The 15223-nt window shown below is 41.2% G+C and overlaps 2 protein-coding genes across 3 annotated transcripts in view; both read left to right on the top strand.

The window, feature by feature from the left end:
• The first annotated feature begins 2633 nt into the window (after positions 1-2633).
• On the top strand, positions 2634-8604 carry serinc2 (serine incorporator 2). Its single transcript, XM_056419104.1, has 10 exons — positions 2634-2741; positions 4913-5074; positions 5420-5607; positions 5769-5848; positions 6279-6416; positions 6557-6726; positions 6983-7073; positions 7182-7341; positions 7508-7723; positions 7802-8604. The coding sequence occupies exons 1-10, from the start codon at positions 2703-2705 to the stop codon at positions 7938-7940; spliced, it is 1383 nt and encodes a 460-aa protein (XP_056275079.1). The 5' UTR covers positions 2634-2702; the 3' UTR covers positions 7941-8604.
• Positions 8605-10915: 2311 nt separating this feature from the next.
• hivep3a (HIVEP zinc finger 3a) overlaps positions 10916-15223 on the top strand; it is a 34999-nt gene continuing 30691 nt past the window's right edge. For both annotated transcript variants that reach the window (XM_056417100.1, XM_056417113.1), the window contains exons 1-2: positions 10916-11009; positions 11407-11514. The gene's annotated coding sequence lies outside the window, so the exon portion shown is untranslated. The remainder of the gene's footprint in view (positions 11010-11406; positions 11515-15223) is intronic.

Raw genomic sequence — 15223 nt, forward strand, 5'->3', positions numbered from 1 at the left:
GCTGCTCTAAAGCTTGTACCATTGTCTTTTTAGTAAGGGGTGCACCTTTTCTAAACATTCAAATATGAACAAATGGAATCGCCTTTTGTCTTTTGATCGAATCAAATCACTCAGTAATGTGTCCTCGGTCCTCAGTTATAGGCCTAAGGGTAGATTATCGTACCTCTCCTTATCTCATTATTATTACAGGTATAATGAAACTGAGGCCCTTGTATACTACTATGCACCTTCAATAAAAACAGAAAGGCAGTGGTCCATTGTAAGCAATGTCAGCTGCGTTTCACCAAAGGCTGTAATGGTTTCAGCCAGCATTTTCTTTTTCTTTTTACAGCCTTTAACATTTCTTTGCGGTTTATCTCATGGGATGAACAATTAAAGGTATATAATTAACCCGATACATCTGTAAAACACGTCACAATGGACTCCCTCCCATGCACCGACAGGCCACAGGACAGTAAAAGGGTAAACACTGCATAGTTGGTATACTCATAAGGTCCTGGGGTTATTATGAAAATATCAATAATAGAAGAAGATGTGATTTCAATCAATCCCTTGAGGAATACATAATATAATGAAGCTGTTAGGATATTAACATCAAATTCATTAGGCTGCTTATTAACAAGTGCATTCATGATTCAGTTTATTTTTTCATATATTACGAGGCTGCCAGTCTTCAGGGTGAAAAAGAAGGCTCAGAGAATCTTTGCAGTGATTATTCACGGGTGAACACCTTCATGCATCTCTGAAGGTCAGACAGTAGCAGATGGAGGTTTGCCCCCTGTCGCTTTAACATCACTGTGTGACTTTTATTGTCACTCTTGTTTACCAACTGTTTGCTGCTATACTGGTGAAACTTAATCAGTATTGTTCTTATTCACTTCTATATAATTACAGTGTCTTTGCAATGGCCATGAAAGGGCTCGTGCTTTTTCCTAGATGCTTTCTCTTTCGGAGGAAAACAACAATTAGTTGGAATGTGTCATACATAATACTTTAGGGTATTCATGTGTATAGCTTTGATATGTGTATGATACTCCTAACATAGGTTCACTCTCTTACAATGGTCTACATTGAAAATGTGCACATGTACAAAGTATCTACTCACATATATATCAAGAATAGAATAAGTTGAGGGAAGAAGAGCAACATCTTTTTTAGAAAATATTGTACATTTATTGTCAACCTAATGCTGTTCATCTGATTTCTAACTATGAATTAAATGCTTATCTCATGATGTCATTTTAAATCACAATGTAATTCTCTTCTTTGTTACTGTACAGTTATTAGCAGTGGTGGAGTACTCAAAACTAGTCTAGACAAGTAAAAATCATAATACCACAGTGTAAAAATACAGTCTTGCATTCAAAATATGACTTAAGTACAACAGCATTAGTAACAACATGAATTTAAAATACAAAAGTATCATTCTGCAAAACGGCCCATTTCAAAATATATATTAGAATTTAATTTGTAATTATTTGTACATTAAGTAAGTGTTCATCACTTTATTGTTGCAGCTAGAAGGAGGACCATTTAAATATATATACTGCAGGGTAGCGAGTGATTTTCACGACAGTCTAAGATTACATGTTACCTGATCTTAAAATGATATCTGTACATATATATATATTTGCATATGAATTGTGGAGAATAGAATAATTAGGTAACAGGGAAATACAATCCATAAGCACTTCAAAATGAATCACAGGATATACATATGTATTACTGCTGCAAACATCACAACGTTAACCAACATGACTAAATCACTCTGTGTATATTTACTGGCAGAGAACACAAAATAAGGCGCATACCTCATGTTCTCAGCCTGATTATAATGAAGGAGGACAAGGAAACATATGGGGAGGAAAACACTTAAGCCCTGTGGCTGATTTGCTGACTTTTTTACCAACTGGTTTGTATTTCTTAGATCAGAATACTATTATAGGTGATGCTGCAGGAGGCACAAAGCAACAACGTTTTTTATAAAGCAAATATTATTCTGTGGTGGTATATTAACAATAACATGTGTAATACAGTCAATACAATTAATGGCAATATTATTGCAATAAACATTCAACAGCTGCAATTTAGGACCCCATTATTCTTCATACAAGGCAAGCAGAACTTTATTTTAATAACCCTCCATAAAACATGGTTGATCTGAAATTAATTGCTTTTGCTGTGGTTTTTAAAATAATATATAATAAATGTGGCATTGGATATTTGGGATAGTTTTTTTACTTTGTACATTAAGATCCAGTTTATAACACATTTAAGGGGACAACTCGCGAAATCAATCACACGAAGCACGAAGTAAAGTAAAGATGCATTTTTCTTCCAGAATTCACTGTCGGAAGTACAAGTACAGTGTATCTTCCATAAAAATAAAACTGAGATCGTCATCTCAGGCGACAGCAAAAAAAACATTTCAAAACCCTCCAAGCATCCGTGGTGTTCCTGAAGTACATCTATCAAAACAATACAAACCAAAATAATATAATATGCCCCTGATGTGCGTGCGCACGATTTAAACTGCATAAGAGTTCGTACGACCTAGAGCTTTTATTTTGAAGTGAACAAACGGGTTTCCTTCTATTCTCTTTTAATCAGGTTACTTGACATCGCCATTTTGTCTGAGTTTCTTCCTGAACGTTTCGAGATCTCACGACTCCTGTCCGAATTGTGAATTAAACTAAGCCAACATGGGTGCTTGTTTGGCACTGGGTTCCCTTGCCAGTTGTGTAAGTAAACGTTTTTAAGTGGTGTTGTTGCTTCGTGGACTTAACGCGAGTATTTCACGACATGTTTTGACTAGCGTTAATTGAGCGATGCTTTGTTTATCAAAGAAAACATTACGTAGCGAATTAACCGATATCAAAACTGCCTTTACTGTCCACGTATGTGTGAATAGAGTTAGTTGAATAGCGTTACTAGCTAGCTAATGATAACCGCCCTGCTTGTGATCACTTTTAGACCGACTTTTGTAAAGTTTTTTTTTTCTTCAATCAAAAGTGGAAGTACAATTGAAGGGTTTCTGTTTTGTGTGAAAGCAGCTTTGTTATCATTGTGACTTTATTTACAGTTCACGAAGGTGAGTCGTTTGTTAATGTTGGAATGGATACAGTCGACAAGTAAAAGAACAAAATACACCGCTGTCTGCTGGACGTGCGGGCTTGTTCATGAAAATGCGCCATTTCCGGGTTTCCTCTCACCCTTAGGCCACGCCCCTTTTGGTCCAGGGCATTCAATGCTCTTTTTGTGTTTTTACCCGGATGTAACTTTTTACGTCTTTTTATTATTTTTTCCACAAAGAATCCCAGGTTCTATTGAAATTAAATTAAATATTTGTTTAAGCAAACCCCCAGATTGTGAAAAAATGTTAAGTTCAGTGATAATTTAATAGAAAACAAAATCTGTATATAATGTGGTACATGTGATAGATGCCATGATATGGAACACATCCATATCTGGCAAATCTGCTTCTTAAATCACCTTGCAGTAAAAAGCTGCATAATGAAGATCAGGGCACATTACAAACAAATCCACATCAAGGTTATTATTATGACCATGAATACAAGGGAAGGTTACGACATACACTGACTCCTATATCACCGTTCACTAAGGTCACTAAGATGCCTAAAAATGTTGACATTTTCCTTTAATCCACTTTATCCCCTTGACTGCGATGAGGGCCGTGGCAGTAGAGCACTTTTATTATACTTTTTTAAAACTTTCTTTTATCAAAAGAAGCTAAACCTCTTAAATGTTTAATGTTGTCTCAAGACAAGCCTAAAGGCATTGTACACATTAGTAGGCTGAAAGCTGAATTAAATCAGCAAATATTTGATGCTTTGATTAATTTTTTGTTGAACCAGAAAAGTATAGAGTTTTGAAACATGGCCCTTGTCAGATTTGCAAAATAAAACCTGTAAAAAGCACTTTAATTTTTTACATCCTGTGTTATCATGATCAGTTCTTTTTTTAATTTTTTACATCCTGTGTTATCATGATCAGTTCTTTTTTTAATTTTTTACATCCTGTGTTATCATGATCAGTTCTTTAAAAAAAAAATGTTTTAAGATTTATTTTTATTAAAAAAAACAATTTACAGGATATTTGGAGTGAAATAGCTAGCATTTATAGTTTGTTATACTGAAAGTATTATTTTACAAAAAGAAAATACACAAATGTATAACCTTATAGAAACACCACACAAGGATGATGTTTGTTTTTTTAACATCATAAGATGAAAACAAGGAGAAAACAAAACGAGACAAAACAAAAATATTACACAAACTTTTCCCCATCCCACCCCCTCCCCTTGTATGGCTCTCAGTTTCCTTTCATTTATATATCTACACAGTCTTTATACAGTTTACATACACCCATCCGTACATAAACCAATACGGTATTCACAACATATACATCAGTTCTTTTTAATGCTCTTCAGTAAAAGTGACATTCGGGGCATATTCCTCCTCGAGCTCTTTGTTGCCACGGCGTAAGCTAGTCCGAACCATGGTCACGCGATTCTTGTCGTTTACATCCAAGGCCTGTGCACTCTGCTGCATACTCGTGTTTTGTGAAGGAGGGCTGCTCTCCTCTCTCGTCTCCGCCTCTGCGCTTCAGACACCTCTCAGCCGTCTGCATCGTGCAGAAACCCAGTTCACCTCGCTGAGTGAGAGACAGAGATCCGTCACGATGGCAGCTCTCATCACAGGCCCGATGACTGCCTCCGTGGAAGCGTGCAGCAGAAGGAGAAAGATGGTGTTATTTATTCAGTCTATTATTTGTCCCATCAGCCATGCATCCATTACCCTGATTATCCCACACCCCGGAGCCCTGTCCCTGAGTTTCATGAAATATGAATCTGAATGAATTCAGTTAATTCTCTCCCACATCTCTTCCCCAGGCGTCCTGCTTGTGCGGCTCGGCCTCCTGCCTCCTGTCGTCATGCTGCCCGTCAACGTACAACTCCACGGTGAGCCGGCTGGCCTTCTCCTTCCTGCTGCTGCTCGGGACCCTGGTGTCCGTCATCATGATTCTCCCAGGCATGGAGGAGTATCTGAAACAGGTACACTATATTATATTCTATTCATTTGAATGGTCCACACTGGCCTGCTGCATCAAGCACCTTTTTAATAGTTTCCTAAGGCCCATATATCTTTTATTTTTCTTTAGCGACTTATTTCCTATTCAAAAAACCCAAACTGGAAAAGAATAACAAATTGTTTCATAAGGCTGTAACCCAGCAACAGCAATAGCGTAGAGCAGCTGGACAGGATTATGAGTTGTTTTTTTGAACCAGTACTCTCAGAAATAGTGGTCATTCAGTATCATAAAAACATTCCAGTTGACCCAGTTCAATCTTTTCTTGTTGCCCACCCATTCTTTCCTTTTGTGTGCTTCACACTGTCAGATTCCAGGTTTCTGTCTCGGTGGCACGTCCATACCTGGCATCGACAACAAGGTGAACTGCGACATCATTGTCGGCTACAAGTCGGTGTACCGCATGTGCTTCGCCATGGCCTGCTTCTTCTTCCTCTTCTCCATCATCATGATCCTCGTGCGCAGCAGCAAGGACCCCCGAGCCGCCATCCAAAACGGGTTGGTATTGTTCGCCTCAGGACCACGGCCCTGTGTGATGCAGGCCTGCTGCCCTCTGCTGGCCAAACATGGGGACTGCACACCAAAGATAGTATTTCAACAGAAATTAAACATGCCTTTTCTGTGCATAATTTTACTTCTCCCCCCCCCCCCCCCCACAGTTTCTGGTTCTTCAAGTTGTTGTTGCTGGTTGGCATAACAGTGGGAGCTTTCTTCATTCCAGATGGCATCTTTAATACAGGTGTGACGCTCACACATCCAATGAGTAACTTAATACTGGTTCCAGTTTCTTTATTGCCATGTTGCTTTCCATCAAAACCATCCAGCAGCTCACACACACACACACACACACACACACACCTTCAGACCAACATGCTGGGTTCACAAGAGCAACGCTGCAGACTCGAGTAAAATTAGCTTCAACAGTTCTACAAAATATTTGTACCACGAAGTACTACATGCTGTCAAGAACCCAACGTTGGCATTGAATGCTCAGATTTCTTCTCTTTCTTTGCTGAACACTTTAAATTGGATGTTCATATATATATATATAATAGAAGCATCCGTTTATATATCAAGCAGAACTGATACATGTTGACCTACGATGGCAACATGCTGCATTGAGCTACTAATAACCAAATGTGCTGAATTGCTGTTCTGTCTGGCCTCAGTGTGGTATTACTTCGGCATGGTGGGCTCTTTCACCTTCATCGTCATCCAGCTCATTCTGCTGGTGGACTTTGTCCATTCCTGGAACCAGAGCTGGCTGGAGAAGGCGGAAAACGGAAACTCCAAATGCTGGTATGCAGGTAGGTTCAAGCAGCATGGATGAAATGTAGAATTCGACTGGCAACGAATGCACAGGTACGAAGCCTCAAACCACGGTCTCAGAAGTAGAAACCACTGGCTGCACCACGCCACCGCCCTTCGCTTGTGTTTTTCCTCGCAGCTCTGATGACCTTCACCGTCCTCTTCTACGCCTTGGCTTTCACCGCTGTTGTGCTTTTCTACGTGTTTTACACCAAATCTGACGACTGCACCGAGCACAAGGTCTTCATCAGCCTCAACTTCATATTCTGCATCATCGTGTCCATTGTGGCCATTCTGCCCAAAATTCAGGTAATAAGAGATGTTGATCGTTAAAAAAAGATGTATGGACTTAAGCTACTAAAAGTTGATATGTGTGTCCATTGTACATAACACATGATGATTAAACGTAATCATATTACTCTAATCAGTAATATATGTATGTTTAGAAATGTCTGCTTAATCCAGATTACAAGCTAATATGGAATGAACATTTTTCCTCGTGAGAGTTTTGTTTTACTGGCACAGCCATTTATTTTCTAACTGGTCCCATGCCATGTCGCCACAGGAGGCTCAGCCCACCTCAGGCCTCCTCCAGGCCTCCTTCATCTCCCTTTACACCATGTACATCACCTGGTCTGCAATGACCAACAACCCCAGTGAGTGACACGCCTTTTATTCTGAAAGTCGGGACTTTGGGAGTGAGTAGAAAGAAAAGAGAAGAACACGCCCCTGTAACTGTTGTTCTCTGTGTTCCCAACCCTCAGACCGGCAGTGTAACCCCAGCCTGTTGAGTTTGGTCCAGCCCGTTGGTCCAACTCCGCAACCAGGACCTGCTCCGACCGCGCCGCCCGGAGGCGTCCAGTGGTGGGACGCACAGAACATCGTGGGATTGACCATTTTCTTGTTCAGCACTCTTTACGCCAGGTATTCCACTGCAACAGCTGCTGTTCCAAAGTGTCCGGTTCTCAGGATCTGTATTTTATTTTCTATTTAGAAACGACCAGAAGCTCTTTCACGTTAGTTTACATCACGACGACAGGTGTTGTCCTGTCAGCGTCAACATGACATCATGTGCTCTCACCCGCCGCAGTATCCGCTCCTCCAACAACACTCAGGTGAACAAGCTGATGTGGACCGAGGAGGGCCAGGGTCTGACCGCCGACTACGAGTCGGCGTCGGGGGAGGACGGCGTCCGGCGGGCCGTGGACAACGAGGAGGACGGCGTCACCTACAACTACACCTTCTTCCACCTCAGCCTCTGCATGGCCTCCCTCTACATCATGATGACCCTCACCAACTGGTACATGTAAGTATCGGTTCACGTCGTGTTTCGGGCTGCTCCATCAGAGACGCCGTGACCCACTCCTCTCGATTTTCTCGTCAGGCCCGACACCGACTACCAGGTCATGCGGAGCACCATGCCGGCCGTGTGGGTGAAGATCAGCTCCAGCTGGACCGGCCTGGCCATCTACCTCTGGACCTTGGTGGCTCCGCTGGTGTGCTCTGGCAGAGACTTCAGCTAAAGAAATTTAAAAAAAACGGGGAAGTCTTTCAACACGTGGCTCGTTGCCCGTTAAACCATTTTTAAAATTTTTTTAAAGAAACATGGGTTGAACTTCAAATTGATTATCTTGAGCTTACAACTCCACATTTAACATTGAAGAATGGAAGCGTAGTGGGCTTTGTTCTTAAACTTTAGGACATCGCATGTTTTGCCTAAATGTCGATCTGTGCGCCTCGAGTTGAAACCTGCCGTTTTGAAGGAACATAAATTAGTCTGAGTCTAGCTTTAATCACACATTCCAGGCTATTCCACTTCAGGTCATTTAATATCTTTCACTGTTACACATATTCAAATTGAGAGCACCGTGCCTTTTTATATAGGACGAGACCAAATGCAAGTTATATGACCTTTTTGGGGAATTGATATTTTGACTTTGCTTCACTATATATATTTTAGTTGTTAACACTTTTCCCATTCATCGTTCCCTATGAATTAGTTAGATTTTATTGAAAGGTGTTGTTCAAATTTTTTTTAATGCTTTTTTAAAATTTACACAGCGTTGCCAAAAAATAAAGCGGCTTCTCTGATTTGCACACAAGGACACATTTTAATGTTGCGTCCTCAATATACTATTTGTTCACTTTAAATTGTAATCAATAAAGTTTAAATTCTATTTGTCTTCATTCCGAGTGTAGGTGATGTTTCTGTCCTGTAGATGGAGCTCTGGGCCATCGAATTAGACTGCATGAGCTGGATTTCATAATGTAGACTCTATTTAGACACACATGGGAGTTGATCGCTTCATTATACATCAAAATATTAATTTACGGCTTCTGTTGGGGAAGAATGGCAAATGACCGGTCTCTGAAGTTGCGCTTGGACATCTGGTGACTCGATCTTAGACGCTATACCTGCAACATGACGGTGTACGTTGCTGCCCACACAGTCCTAATATGATTTGATGATTCTATGACTTCCCCAGACTTGTTTTGCATTTTTCCTGTTTCATGCAAATGTTTTTTTTCCAGCTCTACGTGTTTGTACAACTTTGTAAGCGGGCTTTCTTTAAACAATTTGAAATGCTCAGGCTAAATCCCAAAATAACCTTTTTTTTGGGGGGGGGGGGGGGGATCATTAGCAAAATATGATGTACTTTTGTAGCCAAAATCAAATTGAGCAACATTTGAACTGTAAATCACAGCTAATCAAATCAAACAGCGCTGACTAAGGTAAAAAAAACTCACTTATCGTTAAAAATAACATTAAAAAAATATTGATAAAAGTGAGAAGTCATATGCATTGTATCATAACGGAGAGATGAACCAAAAAAGGGGACATCGAGAACCAATCCGAGTGAGCGCTCCCTCTCAGCTGATTGTTGACCTATAGAACAATTTAGCACAGTGACCGTTTACATCAGAGATCCGTCCAACTCGTCTCCAACTCCAGTCCGCTCGTGCACGTTGCGTTTACCATTTAGAGGCGAAAGACATCGATGCACGGGACGTTAACACCCCCTGCTGCGCCGTGGCACTCTCCTCACACACTTGGACCATATGTACCAACAGGATGTACGCCAAAAGTTCAGATTTGGCCCTCGGTGTTACGGGTGGCGGGGACACTCCCTGTTCCAGCTGATGCTGTTATATAATGCTGAATGAGGCGCTGATCAGTTGCATAATCCAGTTATGTGATCATCTGGTCGGGGGCTCGCCGCGCTCCTCTTGTTGTGTTTTGCCATTCTGCGGCCCTCCCCGCGGAGGCCCTTTGCGATCATCAACAGCAACGCCGCCCCGCCTCCTTGGAGGGTTTCGAAGCACCTGGCAACCAGTTAAAAAAACAAGCCCTATGGAGCCCTGACACCGTGGCAATAGTCTTCATTAGGCGTCTGTATGAGGTTAATCTCTCACTTGTCATCACAGGTTTAGAGTGTGAGGGTCAAATAATGTGAGTACATCTAATCATATAATCACACCCACATCACATTCCTGGAATGTGATGTGGGTGTGATTATATATAAGGAGGGCGTATGTTACATTTTATTCTAGTCAATAAAAATACTTATAGAATCAAATGTGTGTTGGGGGAAACTGATTGCATTTTTTTCTAATGTGAGCACATTAAGAACGAGATCAGATGTTGTGATCCTAGTGCTACTTTCACGTTTAGTTTTGTTGTTTTATTGCACCATCTTTGTCTCCTGGTGCTCCAAATACGCTGAGAGACTTTCCCACACTGACCCAATTCTGAGTAAATAATTTTAAAAATATTATAATAATTATAGGAAATGAATGAAACACTAAAGCAATGACGTTTATGTCTGTTAAACCTGACTTTACGCTCTGAGAGACTCTCCCACACTGACCCAATTCTGAGTAAATCATTTTTAAAATATTATAATAATTATGGAAAATGAATGAAACACTAAAGCTATGACGTTTATGTCTGTTAAACCTGAATTGACGCGTATATTTGAATTTTTCTTTTCTTTATATATCCAATACTAATGTAAGGGGGCGGGGTCTCGCGGTAGTGCGCGTGGGTTTCAGTCGGGCAGCAGCGTGTCTATTGCGCTACAGCTGTGGCGGGATGTTGGCACCGTCAAGCTAACCGGAAAAAGGCGCATTAAAACCGGGGTTTTATTTTCAAAATAAATGCACCGAAATATTACAATTTACAGGTTTTGAACATTGCATGCCTTTTCATTTTCATGCGACTCGTGACATTATAGCGACATATCACGTTACCAAAAAAATGCTTTCGTTTTGGAGGTATCTCGTAATTTATGTCTCACTGTGTGCACGTTAGTCCGCTCGCGAAAGGTTAGTATTATTTTTTTTGCAGTGGATTACGTTATTTCTACTGACCCCAGATGCCTCCTTGCTACGTCGCCACGCTCGCTGGATTTTGTTGAGAAAAAAAAGTTGTTCCCGGAAATGCTCTGTTTTCTGTTTACCACGCGATGATAATGATGACGCGAGCGCGGTGGCAAATTGCAGCATCAACTTTCCGTCCAGCTGCCAGCATCATACGGACCATGTCGTATTTACCTCCATTATCCGGACTGGAAGATTCACGTTGTTTGAAGGTAACAACTAAGATAAAACAGTTTTATACGAAGCAAATACATTTTTTAAATTAATACAACTAGGTATCTGCAACTGAGGGTTTCATGGTAAATTAGCTTAATGACTATGTTGCTGAACATGCCAGTAGCATTGTACTATCAAGCTCTCTACAGTAAAAATATAGTTATTTATTATTTCCGGTGAAAAATACAATATTTTTCTATCAACTGTACATGCAACTGCTGTCTGTCAGAGGTTCTGTTATTTACACTACAATATAACATCAAGCTGCATAAACGTGTACCAGTAATTTCAAAGACAGACACACACTTAGGTATTTAATCTACATTTAGCGTTGTCCTTTTTTTTTTATGTCAACGCCCCAACGCTCGTGTCTTTCCCCTTTTATTTTGAAAGCTGCGTCTGAGGACTTCCTGTGTCGTTCGAGACGAACGTCGGCTGACTTGACGCAGCTCGCGAAGCCCGTGGTCGCACCGCAGAGAAGTGAAGTTGAGCATCCTGCAGGTAATATGATGTTCATTAATGGCGTCACTGAGTTATTGTAAATATTACAATATATGTGTGTCGCTTTCTTTCATTGTGAGGTTCACATGGTGTGGCAGGACGGGTGTTATCATTCAGCATATTTTTTTATTGTCGCTATATGTCCGGAATGGTAAGATAAAGGTAGCTAACGTTAAGATGGACAGCGTGACTAAACCGAAGAAGTGCTGTCCTGTGTGTAGTGAATTATTTGGGTAGCGTGTTAGGTTGGGGTGTTCGGCTACCTGAACTGGTCCTGGGCTTGTCCAGTCCCAAAGCTGGCTTCATTCATTGTCTGTGAGAGGGAGGAGGTGGAAGAGGATGAGGAGGAGGAGGAGGAGGAGGTGGTGGTGGAAAGCTGCGGCAAGTCAGCGGGTATGGGACATAACGAGACCGGAAGTGTGGTGATGTAATCTTCAAAATAAACGTCTTGAATTTGCCTTTTTAGTAGTAAAAAAGACTACGTAAATTGCTAGTTTAGAACCGCTGATGTGATGTTAAAAATACCCGTGTCACGGTAGAAAGCTTTTTAAATTTTTTTAATGAAGCACGAGTATAATTTGGTCGTTTTTGTTGTGTGTATGATGCAGTGTCACTTTATTTGGAGGCTTTGTTATTCCCGTTAGCTTGACGCTGATTGTAGTAGCGAAACTGCATGGTTCGGTCTGATGCTACTACGTAGGAGAAAAAGAAAACCCCAAATATGAATCAATATTGCCCGATTGCTTTGTTACACATGGGCGCAGGTGTTTTGTGTCTCGAATAATCGCAGCGAACCGCCTGTTACCCTGTTACACCATTTTTGAAATCTCCCCAAAAATAAAATGTACATTGTGTATCATAATTGGCTGTTTTGATTCGACAGCGTGTTCCGTTGCATTCGGCTACATCCCCGTTTGCAGCACACACCAACAAAACCTCCATTCAAAAAAATAAAAATAATAATCGTGCACTTTTAATATATTTTTTTATGAATTCGTCCGTAAGTGCGCATGTCCCGTTGAGAACATGGTGTTTTATAGACTATTGGTGTGTTTCCTGATTTAATTCAGCACAGCTCCTACTGAGCCTTGTGAGTGAGAAACCTGTAAGGTTTAATCCACTGAGTTCATGAATGCCGAATGAAAATGTAAATGCCTCTGGCTGAGACGCATATTTAGACTATATGGTGATTTAATTGAAGGGAACTTGGTGTTTCCGTGTCCCACATGTAACAGACCGAACCCCATCACGCTGCCTGCATAACGCCTCCCTGCTGCGAGCAGATTTCTGCATAACCTGCTTGCAAGGAATCCAACATGACATCATGCATGAGAGAAAAGAGTCGGGGCGGATTTCTTTTTTTTTTTTTTCCTCCTCTTTTTTGTTTTTTTGTTGTGCCTCAGGATCAAATCTCCGATAATATTACATAATCACAACTGAGCTCAAATTGGTGTGCTGATTTGGTTTGTCAGTGTCGTAGCCAAGTGGATAAGCCTTAACGTCCCCATGTTACTGTGGATTTCGCCCACCCTTGTGTTTTTTACTATTTCGATCCCGGTTGAAATCAAACAGACTAAATATGCACATTAATGCGCCTTCATAGAGCAAGAAAATGACCCACTGTACTGGATCAACTCTGCAGCCTGAAAACACTCCTCATTGCAAGGATGCCTGCTGGATTAGAGGGCATCTGAGGACAGTGCTGGCTTTTAACTTTGCTCTGCTGCAAAAACAACTCTGTACAACGAGGCATTTCTCATTTCCTCCGTGTGGATGGGATTTAGTTTATCTCAATATTTAGAATATCGCATTTCTCTTAACATTTCTTGGCACAAAGAGGAGTAATTCATGTCTGGGTATATATATGATATTTAATCAATAAGATGACGTCTATTATTATGATAGCAGCTGAGGAGGGAGTGGGCATTGGTCTGCAACTGATGATTGTTTTTTATCATCGATTAACCTATTAATCATTTTTTAAATTTAAATCTATAAAATGTAATATAAATATCTATATGCAGTTAATACGCAATTACATATCAGACAAAAGCAGCACATACTTCAAATATCTTTTGTTTCTAAATGATTTAAATTATAATTGATTTTAACAATTCCGTTGATTCATTTTCTGTCGATTGACTAAGAGATAAATTGACCCGATCGCGACCATTTTCGGTTCGTTTACGTTTCGCGCAACACATTCGGTACACGTCTGTGAGCGCAGTCCCACCGCGTGTTAAATGTGCTGTCATCACGAGGAAAGCGTCTCGTATAGAAACAAGAAAGGTGTTGTGTATCAAGAAAACTGAGAACATATTCTGTTGTCCCGGTGGCCACAATACACCGCTGTACATGTAATATACATGTAATGACCAGAGTGAAGTGATGTCTCTATCAATGCATTACAGTAACGTCCCGACAGGGAATTTCTTTCCACGAGGTATCCATGAAAAAGCCGGCCACTGTGAATGTGGTTGTTTATTATAATCTTTTCTTTTGCCGATCGCAGTTGTCCTTCACCTCAGGGGGGGGGGGGGGGGGATGCACAGGGGACATGACAATCCACGACGGCAGCAGTCGGGTTTGATGCTCGGCAAACGCATCAATCACCCAACCGGATGATGAACAGGCGCCTGTCATTTGTTGTTGTTGTCGCCGGCTGGCTGGTCACCACAACATTGACCTCATGCGTCTATTCAAAGCCCAGGATTCATCATTTGAGTCATACATTTGTCAATTTTGACCAATTCCCCCTTTTTGTTGTGATCAGTTTACTTGCACTGAGAGTAAAAACTCAACCGGTCGTGCACCGAATGGCTCCGAAAAGGAGATGATGTAATTTAGGAGGGGTTTGACAAAGGATGCTATTGAGTTGCATGATGGGAATTGTAGAATCCAATGTTTCCTCGTTGCTTTTTTGGCTGTAGATCAGGAGGGACGGCCTCTTGGCGAACCCCACTGAAGATGTGTTCAAGTGCACCAGACGTTACTTGACCCCCGAGACTAGAACTTAAGATATTTCCAACTCTGCTGTATTGCCAGTGTTTATTCCCACGACAGTGTATAGGTTACATTATTATCGTTTTCTATCAATAAGTGATGAACAGTTTGCAAAGGGTCATTTCATTTGAAAAATACATACAAACACATACATCATTTTTATCCCCAGAGCAAATTACCGAGCTCTTGTGCGTGCGTGTGGGGGTGAGTGGCGTCTGAGCAACCCGGCCCAAAAGGTAACCAAGAGTTGACCCTGCACCGGCTCACACACACACACATACACACACACACACACACACACACACACACAGTGGAGGTCTTACAGTGCGTCCTGAGGTCCCACGGCATTATAAAATGGGCATACGCTCGTGTTTTTTTAAAACTTATTTATTTTTTCTGCGGCCCTGTCAAAGGTCGCTCTGTTCAGCCAAGGGCAGCGGACATTGATATTCATGCAGCCCGTTCTTATGGAGGTCCTCATCCCTCACATGTCTGTCATTGCAGTGTCCTTGGTAGCAGGGGACGTGTGAGGGCACTTCCAGAGCTTCATCATGTTGTCCATATCACGCCGTGGAGGGAGAACTCGCAGAGCAGACGTCATATTTGAACCTTATTAAAACATAAAGTCAACGGTCTTCCAGGTGGGAGAGTAGAAATATATATATTTACCCAAGAGAATAAGTGGTCCTTCATAGCAGTGACAGTC

Source organism: Pseudoliparis swirei, chromosome 1, assembly GCF_029220125.1.
Source record: "Pseudoliparis swirei isolate HS2019 ecotype Mariana Trench chromosome 1, NWPU_hadal_v1, whole genome shotgun sequence".
Classification (NCBI taxonomy): domain Eukaryota; kingdom Metazoa; phylum Chordata; class Actinopteri; order Perciformes; family Liparidae; genus Pseudoliparis; species Pseudoliparis swirei.

Coding starts and splice junctions, on each gene's coding strand:
- serinc2 (XM_056419104.1), top strand. CDS start 2,703: ATGGGTGCTTGTTTGGCACTGGGTTCCCTTGCCAGTTGT. Junction 5,608..5,768: donor CGAGCCGCCATCCAAAACGG/GTTGGTATTGTT, acceptor CCCCCCCCACAG/TTTCTGGTTCTTCAAGTTGT. Junction 6,417..6,556: donor CTCCAAATGCTGGTATGCAG/GTAGGTTCAAGC, acceptor TTTTCCTCGCAG/CTCTGATGACCTTCACCGTC.